At 45.7% G+C, this 15,531-nt stretch overlaps 1 protein-coding gene and 1 pseudogene across 1 annotated transcript; one reads left to right on the top strand and one right to left on the bottom strand.

Moving 5' to 3' along the window:
* Window positions 1–5,812: 5,812 nt before the first annotated feature.
* LOC118897985 lies at window positions 5,813–6,887 on the top strand (annotated as a pseudogene).
* Window positions 6,888–12,335: 5,448 nt separating this feature from the next.
* INHA (inhibin subunit alpha) lies at window positions 12,336–15,480 on the bottom strand. Its single transcript, XM_036857264.1, has 2 exons — window positions 14,693–15,480; window positions 12,336–13,328 (listed from the first exon to the last, which is right to left on the bottom strand). The coding sequence occupies exons 1-2, from the start codon at window positions 14,952–14,954 to the stop codon at window positions 12,496–12,498; spliced, it is 1,095 nt and encodes a 364-aa protein (XP_036713159.1). The 5' UTR covers window positions 14,955–15,480; the 3' UTR covers window positions 12,336–12,495.
* Between the last annotated feature and the right edge of the window lie 51 nt (window positions 15,481–15,531).

Raw genomic sequence — 15,531 nt, 5'->3', positions numbered from 1 at the left:
CTTGAATGTAAAAGGGGGACAAAGAGCAGCAAAGAAAGCTGAACTACAGAGGGAGAGGAAACCATCTCCCGAGAGAAGCAACAAGAAGAGACCAAGCAGTTCTTTTTTCCAGCCCTGTGTGAGGCCCACTCCCCTTCCTGCCCTTGGCCTGCAGGGGAGGCCTTGGCCACCTTCCAAAGAATTCTCCCCACCCCACCCCTTTTTTTTCCCCTAAGTTAGTTTGAGTGTATTTCTGTAAAGTGCTACCATAAGGACCTGGACTAAAACAAAACCTTTGCAAAAACTTAAAGTCTGAAAGGGAAAAAAATTATCCGTTCACCATAACAGAAAAAGAGAGAACCTACAACATTTTGAGAAATATGCCATCTATATATGAGGAAAACCAGAGAACTTTAAGGACGTTAGAAATGACCTAAGTAATTGAAAGATAACATGTTCCTGATGAGAAGATTCAGTATTATAATGATGTCAATTTAATGCAGTTTCCATCACAATTTCAATGGGAAGATTTTGGAACTTGACAAGTTGATTCTTAAATTCCTCTGGAAGACCAAACACATGAGCACTGCCAAGAAACTTTGAGGGGAAAAAAGAATAAGAGGCACTTAGAGGGGACTTGCTCTACCAGATAACAAAATGTCCTATAAAGCCACAGTAACCAAAGCAGCACGATACTGACAAAGAGATAGACAAATATTGACAGAAACAACCAAGATTACATGGGGATTTTTTTTTTACTATCCATGATAAAATTGATTTTAATGGTATAAAAAAAAGTGAGTTGTTCAATAATTTTGGGACAACTAGCTGCCCATGTGAAAAAAACTAAATTCCTTCCCTTACACCACACACATTAAATTCCAGGAGGATTAAAGAGCTAAACATTATTTTAAAAATTAAATGTAAGGACTCTTTAAAGTTCGAATTTCAAATTCACCTCTTAAAGAATTATCTTTATTAAAAAGGCATGCAATGCCATTTCAAAAAAAAAATTGTCCTTAGAAAGTAATATAATATACAGGGCTTGCTACTGCATAATTTCATATTACCATGAATGAAATTATGTTCCTCAAAGAAATGCCATGACATCATGCTCTTAATTTACAAACACTCTTCTGGGTTTTATTCCGCAGGAATAACACTCCACCTAAAATCAGAAATGTGCATCAGGTTTCAGCCCCATGTTACTGTGTGAGGAGGAAAGTGAGTTGTAAGCGGTAGCTTTCCTACCACCCCTAAGTTCCCTGGGGTAGCATCTGCAAAATGCTTGTTACCAAAGGGGTAAGGGAAGGTGTGCTGGTTATAACTTAGGCAGCAGGAATGGAGAGAAGGAAAGAGAGGGTATCTTCATACAAGAATGACAAAATCAGCTTCCAGAGAATAGAAACTTCAGCATCCTGGTCCAAAGCTTGCTTGTTTCTGCTGCCTTGGAGCATGCAATCCCCTGGACGGTTGCCCACGGGGGAACAGAAGTTCATCTTTAGGACATGAGCCATTGTCTCCGATCTGGACCTCACCACTCTGGCACTACAGACTCCTGCAGCAGATCGGATAACCGAAACCTAAGGATTCCTCCATAATGAAAATTTCACACTTGAAATTGCATTGTGGGTAGGGAGGGTGAAATTGGATGATTTCTTTGTTTCCTCAACTAGGTATCTTCATGGATCGGGAAGGCAGCAGGGGAGGGGGACACAATGGAAGGGAATGAAGAGGTGCATATATTACCTCCAAAAATAGATTTTGGTAAAAGAGTTTGCACTACTTTGTCTGTGTGCCTGGCCCCCTCATGCCCAGGACTGAGTGGTCAGAGGCAGTTCTTTCTATGTTAGTAACCACATACCATGTCTCTTGGCTCTGCTGCCAGACTGAGCCACAAAAGACTGGTCCAGGCATTGACCAAGTCACCAAAATCAAACATATGGGACAAATAAGCAGTACTGGAGGAGATCTGGCATGAGAACTCTGCTTTGGACCGTGACCAAGCATCCTGCCTGGTTCCAGGAGAGACTGAATGTGAGGCGCACAGAGGGAAATCTGGAGAGGCAGAAGCCAAGTTCAATGCGAAATCAGAGAAGCCAGAGCCTGAGAATGGCTGGCTGAAAAGCCACAAAATAACAATATTTCAGTGACCCAACAGCAGCTATGGTCACCCAGCCCAAGAGGAATTTGCAGTTCTGCACAAAATACATTGAGGGATTCCCTGAGTGGCTTTATAGAAAACCTGAGGTCACCTGAGGGTGCCTTTAATTCTTTTTATTATCTAGCCTGGAAACCCATGGAATCATCTGAGAAGGGGGTTAAGAAGGGCTATAAGAAAGATCGGCCTTGTGCTTAATTCAGAACACAGAAAGGAAAAGATGAGATGAAAACTACATTCCCCATTCAAGCTGGTGGGAAAACAGCAAAAGCCTGACTGGAAATGTGAATGGAGGCAGCTATGGAGAAGAGAAGAAAGCAGGCAGAATCCCGGAGAGGAAGAAAAAGTCACTGTTTCAGGCATAACCCAGGGAAGGCCTGTTGGTAAAGTCAGGTACTTATGTGCCAAGTGTCTTCCATCTCAATTCTGCCTACACGCAGGGCTGAAGAGATGAGAGAAATGGTCCACAGCAAGGGAAGAAGCTGCAAATGGAATAGCAATAAAACCTGCTAAGGGAAAACAAGAGACAAGTGAGATCAGAGGGATTAGAGTCTCCAGGACCAGGGGAAGGGGAAAGGCAGAGCCTGCTTTGGAATCTCAGAGCCTCTGTAGAACCTCAAATTCAGAGCAGTCTTTCATTCTTTCATTCGTTCAACCAATATTTACTGAGCACTGACTATGTGCGGTGCTGGGTTCCAGGTAAATACCGGTGACAACAGTATGGCTCTTGTTCTCAAGAGCTGGCAGTGTGGTGGAAGAGAGACTCCAGTAATCACATCTCAGCATTGTATTCGCTTCCTATTGCCACTGTAACAAATTACACCAAACAGTTGCTTGAAACAACACATATTTATTATCTTATAGTTCTGAAGATCAGAAGTCCAAAATGGGCTAAGTCTCACTGGGCTAAAAATTAAGGTGTCAGCGGGGCTTTGTTACTTTCAGGAGGCTCCAGGGTAGAATCTGTTTTCTTGTCTTTTCCAGCTTCAAGAGGCTGCCTGCTTCCCTGGCTCATGGCCCCTTCCATCTTCACAGCCGGCAGTGACTGATTGAGTCTTTCTCACATCACATCACCCTGACACTGACTCTGCCACCATCTTCCGCATTTAAGGGCCCTTGTGATTACACTGGGCCCACCTGGATAATCCGAGGTAATCATCCTATTCTCAGGTCAGTTGATTAACAACTTTAATTCATCCACAATCTCACTTCTCCCTTGCCATATAACATAACATTTTTTTTTTTATAAAGACCCTTTATTTTAATACAAGCCCAATACAATTATTTATTTATTTTTATTTTTGGCTGTGTCGGGTCTTCGTTTCTGTGCGAGGGCTTTCTCTAGTTGCGGCGAGCGGGGGCCACTCTTCATCGCGGTATGCAGGCCTCTCACTATCGCGGCCTCTCTTGTTGCAGAGCACAGGCTCCAGACACACAGGCTCAGTAGCTGTGGCTCACGGGCCCAGTTGCTCCGCGGCATGTGGGATCTTCCCAGACCAGGGCTCGAACCCGGGTCCCATGCATTGGCAGGCAGACTCTCAACCACTGTGCCACCAGGGAAGCCCTAACATAATATTCTTAACTAAATAAATTTGACATATAACATTGTGTAAATTTAGAGTGTAGGTATAACATTTGCCCAGATTCTGGAGATTAGGACATAGACATCTTTGGGGGAGGGGGCCATTATGCTGTCTATCACAAACATGATGCATGTTATGGTAGAGACAGTGCTATGGGAGATGGTTCCTGTCCAAAACTGCAAACTGAATACATGCTGCAGCCTCTACCTCCCATCCCAAATGGTTAGAAATAACAGAAAACATATAAAAATAAGTAAATAAATTCATAATCATCCTGGACAACAAGGAGAGCACTTGGTGGGCCAGAAATCGTGAGGAATCCCTGAAAGAAGGATGGCAGGTGCAAATTAGTCAGAGAAGAAAACCACAGCTCAAAATGTGCATAGCAGTAGACTGCCGTAGGAGTTGAAAACAGCCCCAAGAGCACTCCGTGCCCAGAGAGGGCGGATCCTGAGAGGCCCCGGGCTCAGGAGCCATCAACAGCGCACTGATTTTTCCGCATGCCACAGCATGTCAGCCACTCCACACACACTCCCCCTTCTTGTCTCCTGGGGCCAAGAAACTCCAGCAGGATTGTCTGCCTTCAGGTAGGAGCAGTGGATATAAGACCATTAGATGGAGAGAAAGGACAGTGCTCCTGGTGACTGGTGACACGTAGGAGGTAAAGGGAGCAGCCATTTGCAGAAGATGAGCCGCCAAAACACCCTACCTCGCAGCACATCCCCCAACAGCCAACAGTAACTGACAAGATTTTGACGTGCACCACGACATTATCTCATACCCCTTTTGCTAAGGAGGGTACAAACAATCAGACTGGAATCTGCGGTAAAGGGTGAGCCTCCAACCAATAATTACCAAACGTTGGGAGAAAGTCAACATCTTAAAAGAGATATCAAGGCATAGAGGAGCTTTCATGCAGCGAAACAGATCACAGAGCATGACCAAGACTTTAGAATAATTGTAGCATTCTTGGGTGGAAAAGGATATCACACTGATTTTTTTAAATCAACTGAAAAATTGAACATGATTCTGAAGCAACAAAATCCTCAAAAGAATGATCAACAGTGGAGGATTACTGGACTGAATGTCAATATTATGACATAGTATGAGTGTGTTTCATGTTTGGTAATTGCAATCATTGTTGCTTTTGTTGTGGTCATCCATGTACAATGCTTGGTGTCAGTCTATTTATGTCTTGTAAAAATAAAATACAGTGTGTGTGTGTGTGTGAATAAAAAAAAATAAATAAAAAAAATAATAAAATGCAAAAAAAAAAAAAAAAAAAAAAAAGAATGATCAGAATAAGCACAGCTAAAGGGTACACGTGTGACCCGGAGGACTGAGTAAATATGTTTTTCTATCACATAGCCCAACACCAAATATGCAAAGTATTTTATTTTTTTAAAAGCTATGATACACAGAGGATCGATCTAACACTTTCAATATCAGCTAATAATAAAGTTCTGAAAAAGAAAATAGAAAGAATATGAGAGGAAGTTATACTCAAATAAAGAACGAAATATCCTGGAATTGAAGAAAAACATGAATCTTCAGTTTGAAAGGGCCCACCAAATGCCACTTAGGATCCCTTTTTCAAACTAACATGAGATCTAGTGTGATGCAATTTCAGATGCCATGGTAAGGAGGAAATCTTGAAAACTTCCAATGAGGGGGAAAAAAAAAAAAGATGAACTACAAAGGTATGAGAATCATATAGACATTAAGTCTCATTGAAAAACAGGATACAAGAAGCAAAGGGAGAGAATTTTTCAAAATTCAGAGGAAAAATAACTTTGACTCTAGAATTACATACACAGCCCAACCATCATTCAAGTGCAAAAATAAAAGGACTTTTTCTGTAGTGGGGGACTCAGAAAGTTTATCACCTACAGACTTGCTCTGAAATAAATAATAAAAGAGGATAGATCAGTACCAAGAAAAAGGAGCCCAAGAAAAAGAAGTGAGAGGCAAAAAGCAATGGTGAGCAAAGACTTTAGTAAATTTGTTCAAACTAAAGAGTAGGACAAAATGGGGGGGAGGGGATGGAGAGAAACATTAAAAGGATAAGAAGCCAGGGAACTAGTGGAAAATGGCCAAGGCAGCACCTAGCCCGCAGAGTCAGGAGAGGAGGTCTTCAGGGCTGTGGCCCCCAAAAGCAGAGGATTTGCAGAATTTAATAAGAATATGAAGAGCTTGCAAAAAAAAAAAAAACCTGAAAACAACCAAAGCGATGATGTATCAAGAAATAAATTGGGACATCCCTGGTGGCGCAGTGGTTAAGAATCCGCCTGCCAATGCAGGGGACACGGGTTCAAGCCCTGGTCCGGGAAGATCCCACATGCCGCGGAGCAACTAAGCCCATGCACCACAGCTACTGAGCCTGCGCTCTAGAGCTGGTGAGCCACAACTACTGAGCCGGCATGCCACAACTACTGAAGTCCACCCGCCTAAAGAGAAGCCATCACAATGAAAAGCCCAGGCACCGCAATGAAGAGTAGCCCCTGCTCACCACAACTAGAGAAAGCCCGTGCGCTGCAACGAAGACCTGATGCAGCCAAAAAATAAATAAATTAAAAAAAAAAAAAAAAGAAATAAATTGGCCTTAGCAGAATTATATGAAGCGAAATGCAAATCTTCCTAATCTGATAGACCTAAAGTTACAGTCTTTAAAAGCCCACAAATGCCACCCCAAATGTTTTCTCACTATTGGGGAGATGTTCATTTGTTTAAGGTGCTGACCACCACATCGTTCCATAGTAAGGTTCTATTCAAGTGAACATGGGTACAGTGGATTACATATAATTCGACCTTCTACTGGGCAAATTGTGAATGAACTTTTCAAAGAGGCGAGGGAACATGGGACTGTCCCTCTGAATTAAGCCTCAAGAGCTTCGGGTGATGACAAATCTAAGTCATCTACAGGTGGAGGATACAGATTGGGTCATTCCTTTTGTAAGCGATCTGAATGCATCAGTGGAGAAAATCAGCTTCACGATATCAGATTCTGCTTAAACTGTGAAGCAACAGTTTCAGTTTAGATGATGGAGAACTGAGACCTTACAACGAACCCAACAAATGCTCAGTTTCTTGAGTCTGTTAAGGGAAGGGTGACTCTCTTTGCATGTATACCTGAAATTCAGCAACTAATATTAGAAATCCTTTAAAGTGGCATTATTGCTGGCAGAAGATTGCAAAAGAAATTCCTCTGGCGCTTCTGCAACTGGTTCAGAATGGCCAAGTGAATTTGGATATGGAGGATCATCAAGATCAAGAATACATACAACCTAGAATAAGGTTCAAGGCTTTTAGTAGAGAAAGCAAAAACTTGGAAGCCTTACACCTGAAATAGTCAATACACCTTCCTCCCCAGAAGAGAAGTCAATACTTAATGCAGTTGTTCCTGTTGACGATTCCGTGCCAATGACAAAAATTCTAATCAGGTTAGCCAATGAGAGTCATTTGATACATTGCACACAGGATCCTGGATGTTCCGGACTTTATTGTACAGTCCCATCCTGAATCTGCAACTCTTGACTTTATTCTTGGACTTCGTTTCCAGAGAGCTCACTGATGAAAGCCTGAAACAGATATTCTTAAGAATATCCAAGCAGTAGCAGATCGGAAAGATGATGTGCCGTATTAATAAGAAACATACTTCCAGCATAAAAACAATCAAATTATTTGTATTACTTTACAGATACATTTTGGTTTTATTCTTATTCTGTTTTCCAGCCTTAGTATAGATACATTTGGACTAGGAATAGATCTTGAGATAAATATGTTTTAGTTTTATGTTGATAATGTTTAAACATCCAGGCAAACCAGTTTGTTACATGCTCAGTGTTAATGTAACCACATTTGTTTGCAGGAAAAAAAAAAACGAACAAAACCCCTTTTTGATAAATCATTTGGTAGAATTTGCATTAAAGTTTCTCGATGCTGCCTTGACCAACAGCCATTAAGAAACTTTTTTGTCAAATAAGTTTTTTTGATATATACTGAAAAGTATTTGTATTCTTATTTTGAACTAGTTTGATCATTCAATGATTATTTCTCCTATTAAGATTTTATGCATTTTTGACTTATTGATTTAGCTATATCACTAGTATCAAAAAATACAGCTTGGCATTGTTACCTATAGAGCTATGACCATCATAAACTAGAAACAAAAAGACATTAAGTTCGGCAATCCTTGGGAATATGTGTTAAACAGCACTTTAAAATCAAATGATTACAATCCCTTTCAGAGCCTGTCTTGATCACATTCATTTTTTCATTCAACACATTTTTCTAGGGGACACACTATGTTAACACTATTCTAACTGCTCAACCCAGAATATATTCTACTCCAAGACAAAACTAGTGTAGAAATTCAGGAATGTATTTTTTGTGAAACATACTGGATCTAAAGAATGACCAGCATAAATATTCTAAATTGTACTGAAGCCAAGTATTTCCTGGATGAGGCAGACTACATCAGGAATGATAGAAAAGGGTTTTCCTTCTTCCCAGACACCACCTCATCTTTGGTCACTGTTTCTGGTTAGTTTTCTGTTACTGCCGTAACAGATCACTACAAATTTAGTGGCTTAAAAGAACACAGATTAATGATTTTACGATTATGTAGAAGTCTGGTATGGGTCTCGCTGGGCTAAAATCAAGGTGACGGCAGGACTGCATTCCTTTCAAGAGGCTCTGAGGGAGAATCATTTCCTTGCCTTTCCAGCTTCTAGAGGCTGCTTGTATTCCTTGGCTTTTGGCCTTCTTCCATCTTCAAAGCTAGTAACATTGCATCTCTCTGATTCTTCCCTATCATCACAACTCTCTGACAGCAGCCAGGAAAGATTCTCTGTCTTTAAGGGCTCATGGGATTAGATTGGGCTCACTGGATAATCCACAATTATCTCCCCCCACCTTAAGGTCTGTAGTAACCTTAATCACATCTGCAAAGTCCCCTTTGCCATGTAAAGTAACAAATCACAGGCTCTTTCTGGAGACTGCAGGAGAGAATCTGTTCTTTGCTTCTTCCAACCTGTAGAGGCTGCTGGCATCCCTTAGCTCATGACTGGATCACTCCAAGTCTGCAAGGATAGGTGTAGGGTCTATTGTAAAGGGCTGTTATACCACACAAAGCAGGTTGAACTTTGGGTAGACAAGTTTTTCAGTCACCTAAGGGACAAAATCACCAAAGAAGTTATCCTCTCGGCACCAGGTGTGACATGCACTGGAGAGGTACGGAGTGACTGCTTAGAGACTGGTTAAGGAGGCTGCTGAATTGCTCAATCAGGAATCGCCCTTTAGAATGTAAATTGGTGCAGCCACTATGGAAAACACTATGGAGGTTCCTTAAAAAACTAAAAATAGAGCTACCATATGATCCAGCAATCCCACTCCTGGGCATATATCCAGAAAAGACAAAAACTCTAATTCAAAAAGATGCATGTACCCAGTGTTCATAGCAGCACTATTTACAGTAGCCAAGACATGGGAACAACCCAAATGCCCATCAACAGGTGATTGGTTTAAGATGTAGTGTGTGTATATATATATACACATATATATGTGTGTGTATATATATATGAATATTATATATATAATGGAATATTAGTCATAAAAAAGGACGAAATATTGCCATTTGCAGCAACATGGATGATCCTAGAGAATATCATACTAAGTGAAGTAAGTCAGAGAAAGGCAAATATTATATGATATCACTTACATGTGGAATCTAAAAAGTAATACAAATTAATCTATATACAAAGCAGAAACAGACTCACAGACATAGAAAACAAACTTATGGTTACCAAAGGAGAAAGGGAGTGGGGGAGAGGGATAAATTAGGAGTATGGGATTAACAGATACAAATTGCCATACATAAATTAGATAAGCTACAGTGATTTACTGTATAACACAGGGAACTATATTCAATACCTTGTAATAACCTATAATGGAAAATAATCTGAAAAAATATGTATATAACTGAATCACTTTGCTGTACACCTGAAACTAACACAATATTATAAATCAATTATACTTCAATTAAAAAAAAAAGAATTTCCCCTTAAATGGCAAAATAGTGTCTATGTAGAAAGAGAGAAAGGGCTTGATTTGAGAGATAATTAGGAGGAGGAACCAGCAGTACTTTTCTTTCAGCATCTATCCCACCTTTGTGTGGTAACTGCACTCTACTTTGGGGAAGCAGGTGATAACTTCACCTTGTGCTTTAGGCTCTGGACTCCAGGGGTAGGACACATGATCTAAGTCATTAACTTATTCTGTTCCCTCAGCCACCTTTCCTGGAGGAGCACATGACCCTAATCAGGACAGTCAGGCCACCAAGACCCAATCTGGGACTTCTATAAGCAAACTCCCTCCTGCTAGACCAAGTGGTGTGATGATGAGAGCCTGGAACTGCCCAGGCTGCCTTGGACCTGGGATGGAGCTCACTCAGGGGATGTAGAGCCTATAGCTGGATCCTGGTACAGTAGTGTCTTTTGACCCCAGAATCAAGCCATACCTTAGCCAGCTATGCTTGTGGACTTGTCATAAGACAGTGATTTTTTTAATTCTATTTTTTTTTGGTCTAAGCCAGTTTGAGTTGAATTTTCTGTTCAATTTGTCTCTGAATGAAGATTATTCAAAATGTCTCTAATGATTACCATTGGGAACAGGGAAAATCTCTGAAGTCTACTGCTTTTAGTCTCATGGCCAGGAGTGAAGACAGATTTTCTTAGCCACTGTTGGCCCCTCTTAGGGAGGGGTGGACATTTCTTCCTGACTTGCTAAGTTAGTGGAATCAAAGGCCTTAGAGACCCCGGAAGGGTGGCCCAGACCAGTGACTCCCAGACTTTAGGATTTCACAGATTTCAGCAGCAAAATTACAAAGAAAAATCTTAGGATCCAAATTAGAATTGCCAAGTTTTAATTTTGTTAAGTAAAAACTTAAAAACAAACAAACAGACAAAACCCCTACCGTCTACCATCACTATAATATCATAAAAGAAATAACATATTGACACACATACACACACAGGAAGGATAATTTTAGAATACAGGGCAGCCCTTTAAAAAGAATACCTTTGGCTTTGTGAAAGTTACTATGTGGCACTCATTTCTCTCACTCTGTGTCAGATATGTGAAAACACTTCCCTAGCAACACCCATCTGCTAACTGGCCTAGTAGAGAACCCTGTGGCCCTAGGTAGAGTGTCCCCAGCCCTCAGATGACATCCACATCCCTGGCACAGGGCAAGCCTGGACATCACAGGGTCCTAGACGGCCCCAGCAGGAAGAGGGAGCATCCTAAGCCTAGTAGGAGGATTGAAGATCCCAGGGACAAGCCTCGCTCAGGGCAGGGGGGACCAGGCAAGGGAAGCCAGACAGGGAGAGAGCGGTGCTTAGACGGCCTTGAGGAAAATCTCCCATTCCCACCACTGGCCCAGCCCAACCAGCCCTCTCCCCAGTCCCCCGCCTGAGTAGGGAGCCCAGGGGTCCTGAGCACAGCAGTTGCAATGCTGGGTGTCGATGAAGGTGCTGGGAGAGACCCAGGCCTGTGAACAGGCAGGTTCCCAACTCCCTAGCAGCAGCAGCAACTGAGACCAGGCCTCATGCAGTCGGAGTGGGCTGCCCTGGGGGCTCTGGTGCTGTAAGGAACAATAGCTCAGCTCAAGCAGGGAGAAGGCATTAGCCTAAGGTGACAGGATGGGATTCTCCCCCCTCCACACCCCTTCCTGGGGCAGGAACTTACCGGCCCACTCCACACCCCATCGATCTGGGTTAGTAGGAGGGAGTCTTGTGTTAGCATAACTACACGTTGCAGTTGTGCAGTCAACATCAGAAAGTGCTCTAGAGTTTCAATCTGAGGGACCTGAACATCCCCAACCCTCCCCCTACACACACACACACACACACACACACACACCCACCTTAAAGGGAGACTGGATGGAACCTACTGGCTGACAGCCCGGACCTAGGGCAGGGCAGGAGGATACTAAGACCAAGGGGAGAAGGAGGAGAGTGAAAAAGAAAGCAGGAAGGCCAGGGAAGCGGGGCCCAGTCAAGGTGGGGCAGAATGGACTGATAGGAGATGCAACGTGCAAAGAAAAGAAAAGGACTCTGTGCACTCTGGGCTCTCAGTGTGGGCACAAGTTCACACAAGAGCAAATGGTTTCTCTGCATTTCCACCATCTGACATTAAGGGCTGAGTTAAGGGATTATATAAAGATACACAGGGCACATCTTTAAATCACCTGACCTTGAGCTAGGCATCCATCAGCTAGGGCAGAGTGTGGCAAGGAGGGGGCAGTTAGGTCACTTGGGCATAGGCACTATGAGGTGTGCACAGCAGGCCACCCAATCGACACATCAGGTCCGGCTTGTATGAGGGTCAGTTCTGGCTCCAGAGTGGCTGTCCTGAGCTGGGAAGCACCTTTTTGTCATCCCCAGGCATTGTAGCTTCCTACCAGATACACATCCAATTACAGCCGGTGAACCCCACATCTCTGAGGTCAAGTGAGGCTGAGTGACCTGAGATCCCACAATCCCATGCTCCCGGGGCCCAGACCTCGCCCCGACACGCACAACGTGTCAGAGAAGCCTAAGAATACAACCGAGTCATATGCACTATGCTGTTTATTGTCACGTTACCCGTGGGACAGGGACGGGATAGGGAGGGGAGCCTCCAGGCAGAGAGGTGGAAGGAGCGGGGAGGTGGGAACCCTGCCCTTCCTCCAGGCTGGTAATGGTGGGGACTCGGCCACTAAGCAGGACTTCCTTAAATGCAAGCACAGTGCTGCGTGAGCAGGTTGGGCACCGTCTCATACTTAAAAGAGTAACCTCCATCCGAGGTGGTGCGGACACGTAGGGGCCTCATGGTCCCTGGGAGAGCAGCGCAGCAGGGCTGGGCCCCTGGCACCAAAGACAGGGGCTGGACAGGGGTAGGCGGTGCCCCGGGGACTGGCAGGGACAAGTCCAGCGGGGTGGACAGCCCACAGCCCCCATGACAATAGTGGAAGATGAAACTGGGAGGGTGCACGATCCACCGTTCCCAGCCCAGCTCCTGGAAGGAGATGTTGAGGGCCGCTCTGTGGCAGTCGGCATGCGCGGCGGGTTCCTCCGGAGGCCTCTGCAGCAGGCGCAGCGCGGCGGGAGACCAAGGCCAGGGCAGCGGGGGCGTGGAGCGGCGGGCTCTCTCCCCTCCGCTGGGCGGCCTGGCCCGCGTGTGGGCCACCAGGAAGGGGGTGGCCTCGGGCCGCGCTGAGCAGGAACAGAGAGGACAGTGCAGGAGGAGCACCAGGACGGGATGGGTCAGCAGAGGGAAGGCAGAGGCGGCCAGGTGCAGCACAGCCCAGCGAGGGGGTGCCTGGCCCAGTGACATGGGCACAGCTGTGGGACCCCCGGATGACAGTGCCAGCAGGCCTAGCAGGGGCCCAGAGCTATTGGCGGCTGCTGTCTCCTGCCTGTCCAGTCCCGTGTGGAACCACAGCTGGGCCGACGTCACCTGGCGGCTGCGTGTGTGCTGCGATGGCCGGAACACATACGTGAAGAGGCCCTCCTTGGCCTCCTGGGCCAGCTCTCCGGCAGCTGGCTCGTCCCCGAGGCTGGCACCTGTAGGAGGCAGAGGGGAGGCAGAGAGCAGCCCTGACTGGCAGAACCCGGGACTCTCCTCCTCAGCAGGAGGTCTGTGGCTGTCACTCATGAGCTTGCCAAGCGCTCTACTGAGTGCTTTGCCAGATGCGGGACTCTCCTCAGTCTCTGGGGAACTGACAGAGGCTCCCCGTTTGTTATTTCATCATTAAAGGACTACAAAAATACCAGACATTGCCAACTTCTCTCTGAAGTGGTTTTACCAATTAATATTCCCATCAGCGATGTGTAAGAGGCCCTGCCCTTTCTCCCCTCACCAATGCCTAGAATTGATAGTTATATTTAAATTTTTGTTCATCTGATACTATGAAATTGTACCTTGAATGCTGTGTACACAAGCACTCGTTATATTACTCTTTATGTCTTTTTACATGTCAGAAATATTGCATGAGAAAGTCTTTAACATAATTCCACCTTAAAAGGCAGGTTAACACCAAGAAGAAGGAGGAGAAGGAGGATGGGGGAGGAGAAAGGATGTAACTCAGAATAAGGACAGTGCTTTCTAAGAAAATGCAGTTGGCATCCTTACCCTGACAGGTATATAGATGGCACCAAACAATCATGAACCAGCATGAGTTGAAGAACTGGCAACTGGGGCTGTACTGTTATGTGGGTTATCTCAATATAAACCTCACAATTGATCCATTTTGCAGATAAGAAAACTGAGGGTTAGAAAGATGAACTGTCATTTAACTACTAAGCAGCCAGGCTGGGATTCTGCCTGATCCCAAAGCCACACTCACTGTGCTGCACGGGGCCCAAAGTGCAGGGAGGCAAGGGATCCTCTCTGAGAGCAAAGTGGGCCAGATTACAAGAAAGTTTAGCCAGAGGAGGGCTTTACTCATTGAGTCAGTGCAACATGGGGAGATGAGGAGAGAACTCAAGAGAAGGTAGACTAGTTTCCCAACTAATCTTTCTCCTGCATCCCTGATATCTTCTCAAGTCTCAGCTACTTGGGGCTAAAGAAACAGTGTTTGGAGCAGGGAACAAAAGCAAAGATAGAAGGAAAGATGGCAGGAAGGGGCCCATGCCCAGATATCTCTGTCCCTAGAGACCCCTGGCCTCCCAGACAACTATCTCCCAAATGCCTCCTGTGAACCATGCACGCTAGATATACCATCTCACTTAATCCTGAGAGGTAGGCATTATTGCCCTTTTTACAGATGAGGAGACAGAGGCTCAGGAAGGTCCAGTAACTGGTCCATTACTGCAAGGCCAGCTGAGTCGCAGGTCTGGGATTCAAACGCAGACCTGCCTGGCTCCCAAGCCCCTGCAGTACCACACTGTTTATCAAAGTCAAGGTGCCAGCTCCCCACCCTCGTTACCTGTAACCGGGAAAAGGATGGCCTGGGAGACATCCTCTTCCTCGGGCTCAGAGGGCCTGCGCGTGAAGCCCCTCACAGCATGTCTTCGGGGCAGACGCCTGACTCCAGGATTCCCACCTTCCCCAGTCACCGCGGGGGCTCCCAAGGCATCCAGGAACAAGGCCCTCACCTTGGCCAGGACAAGTTCCCGGTCCAGCTCCGGCCCATGGCAGCCATGCCCACCCCGTGGGGCCAGCAGCAAGAGGAGCAGCTGAGGCCACATAGCTCACCTGGCCCTGCCAACGGTGAACCCACACCCTGCCTCGTGCCCCTTCTGCCAGGGTCTGCCCAGGGCCTCCCCACTCTGCCCTCCCCATCCCACCACCCGCCCTCTTCTACCCTTCTCACCCCAGTCTTCCCCAGCCCTTCCCACGCCCCGCAGTCCAGTTGCCCCTGCCCATGGCATTGAGACCTCCTATCTCTGACGTAGATGTCTGTGGCCCTGAGCCTTATCTCCCACTCCCGCCAGGAATGTGGGGGAGGGGCTGGCGAGGGCTTTCACCCCAAGTGACCTGACCCACACGTACAATCCCTCACCGCTACATACACACACACACACACACACACACACACACACACACACACAGTGAGTCACAACCCAGCACCCAGCACAGAGGTGACACCAGGTGGGACAGGAGCCTGGAAGCTGGGGTCTGCCAGCTCCTAAAAGCGTTCCTTGTCAGGGAGACAGAGCGCGCCAGCCCCTCAGAGCTTCTGGGGCCCCTTTCAACCACGCAGCTGCTGGGCCGGTCCTGGGGGGAAGGGCTGGGGTGGGGGCTGGAACTGGGGCTAGGGCCGGG

Source organism: Balaenoptera musculus, chromosome 7 (assembly GCF_009873245.2).
Source record: "Balaenoptera musculus isolate JJ_BM4_2016_0621 chromosome 7, mBalMus1.pri.v3, whole genome shotgun sequence".
Lineage (NCBI taxonomy): Eukaryota > Metazoa > Chordata > Mammalia > Artiodactyla > Balaenopteridae > Balaenoptera > Balaenoptera musculus.
The sequence above is the reverse complement of the archived record's forward strand: the minus strand, read 5'-3'. Positions and strand labels throughout refer to the sequence as shown.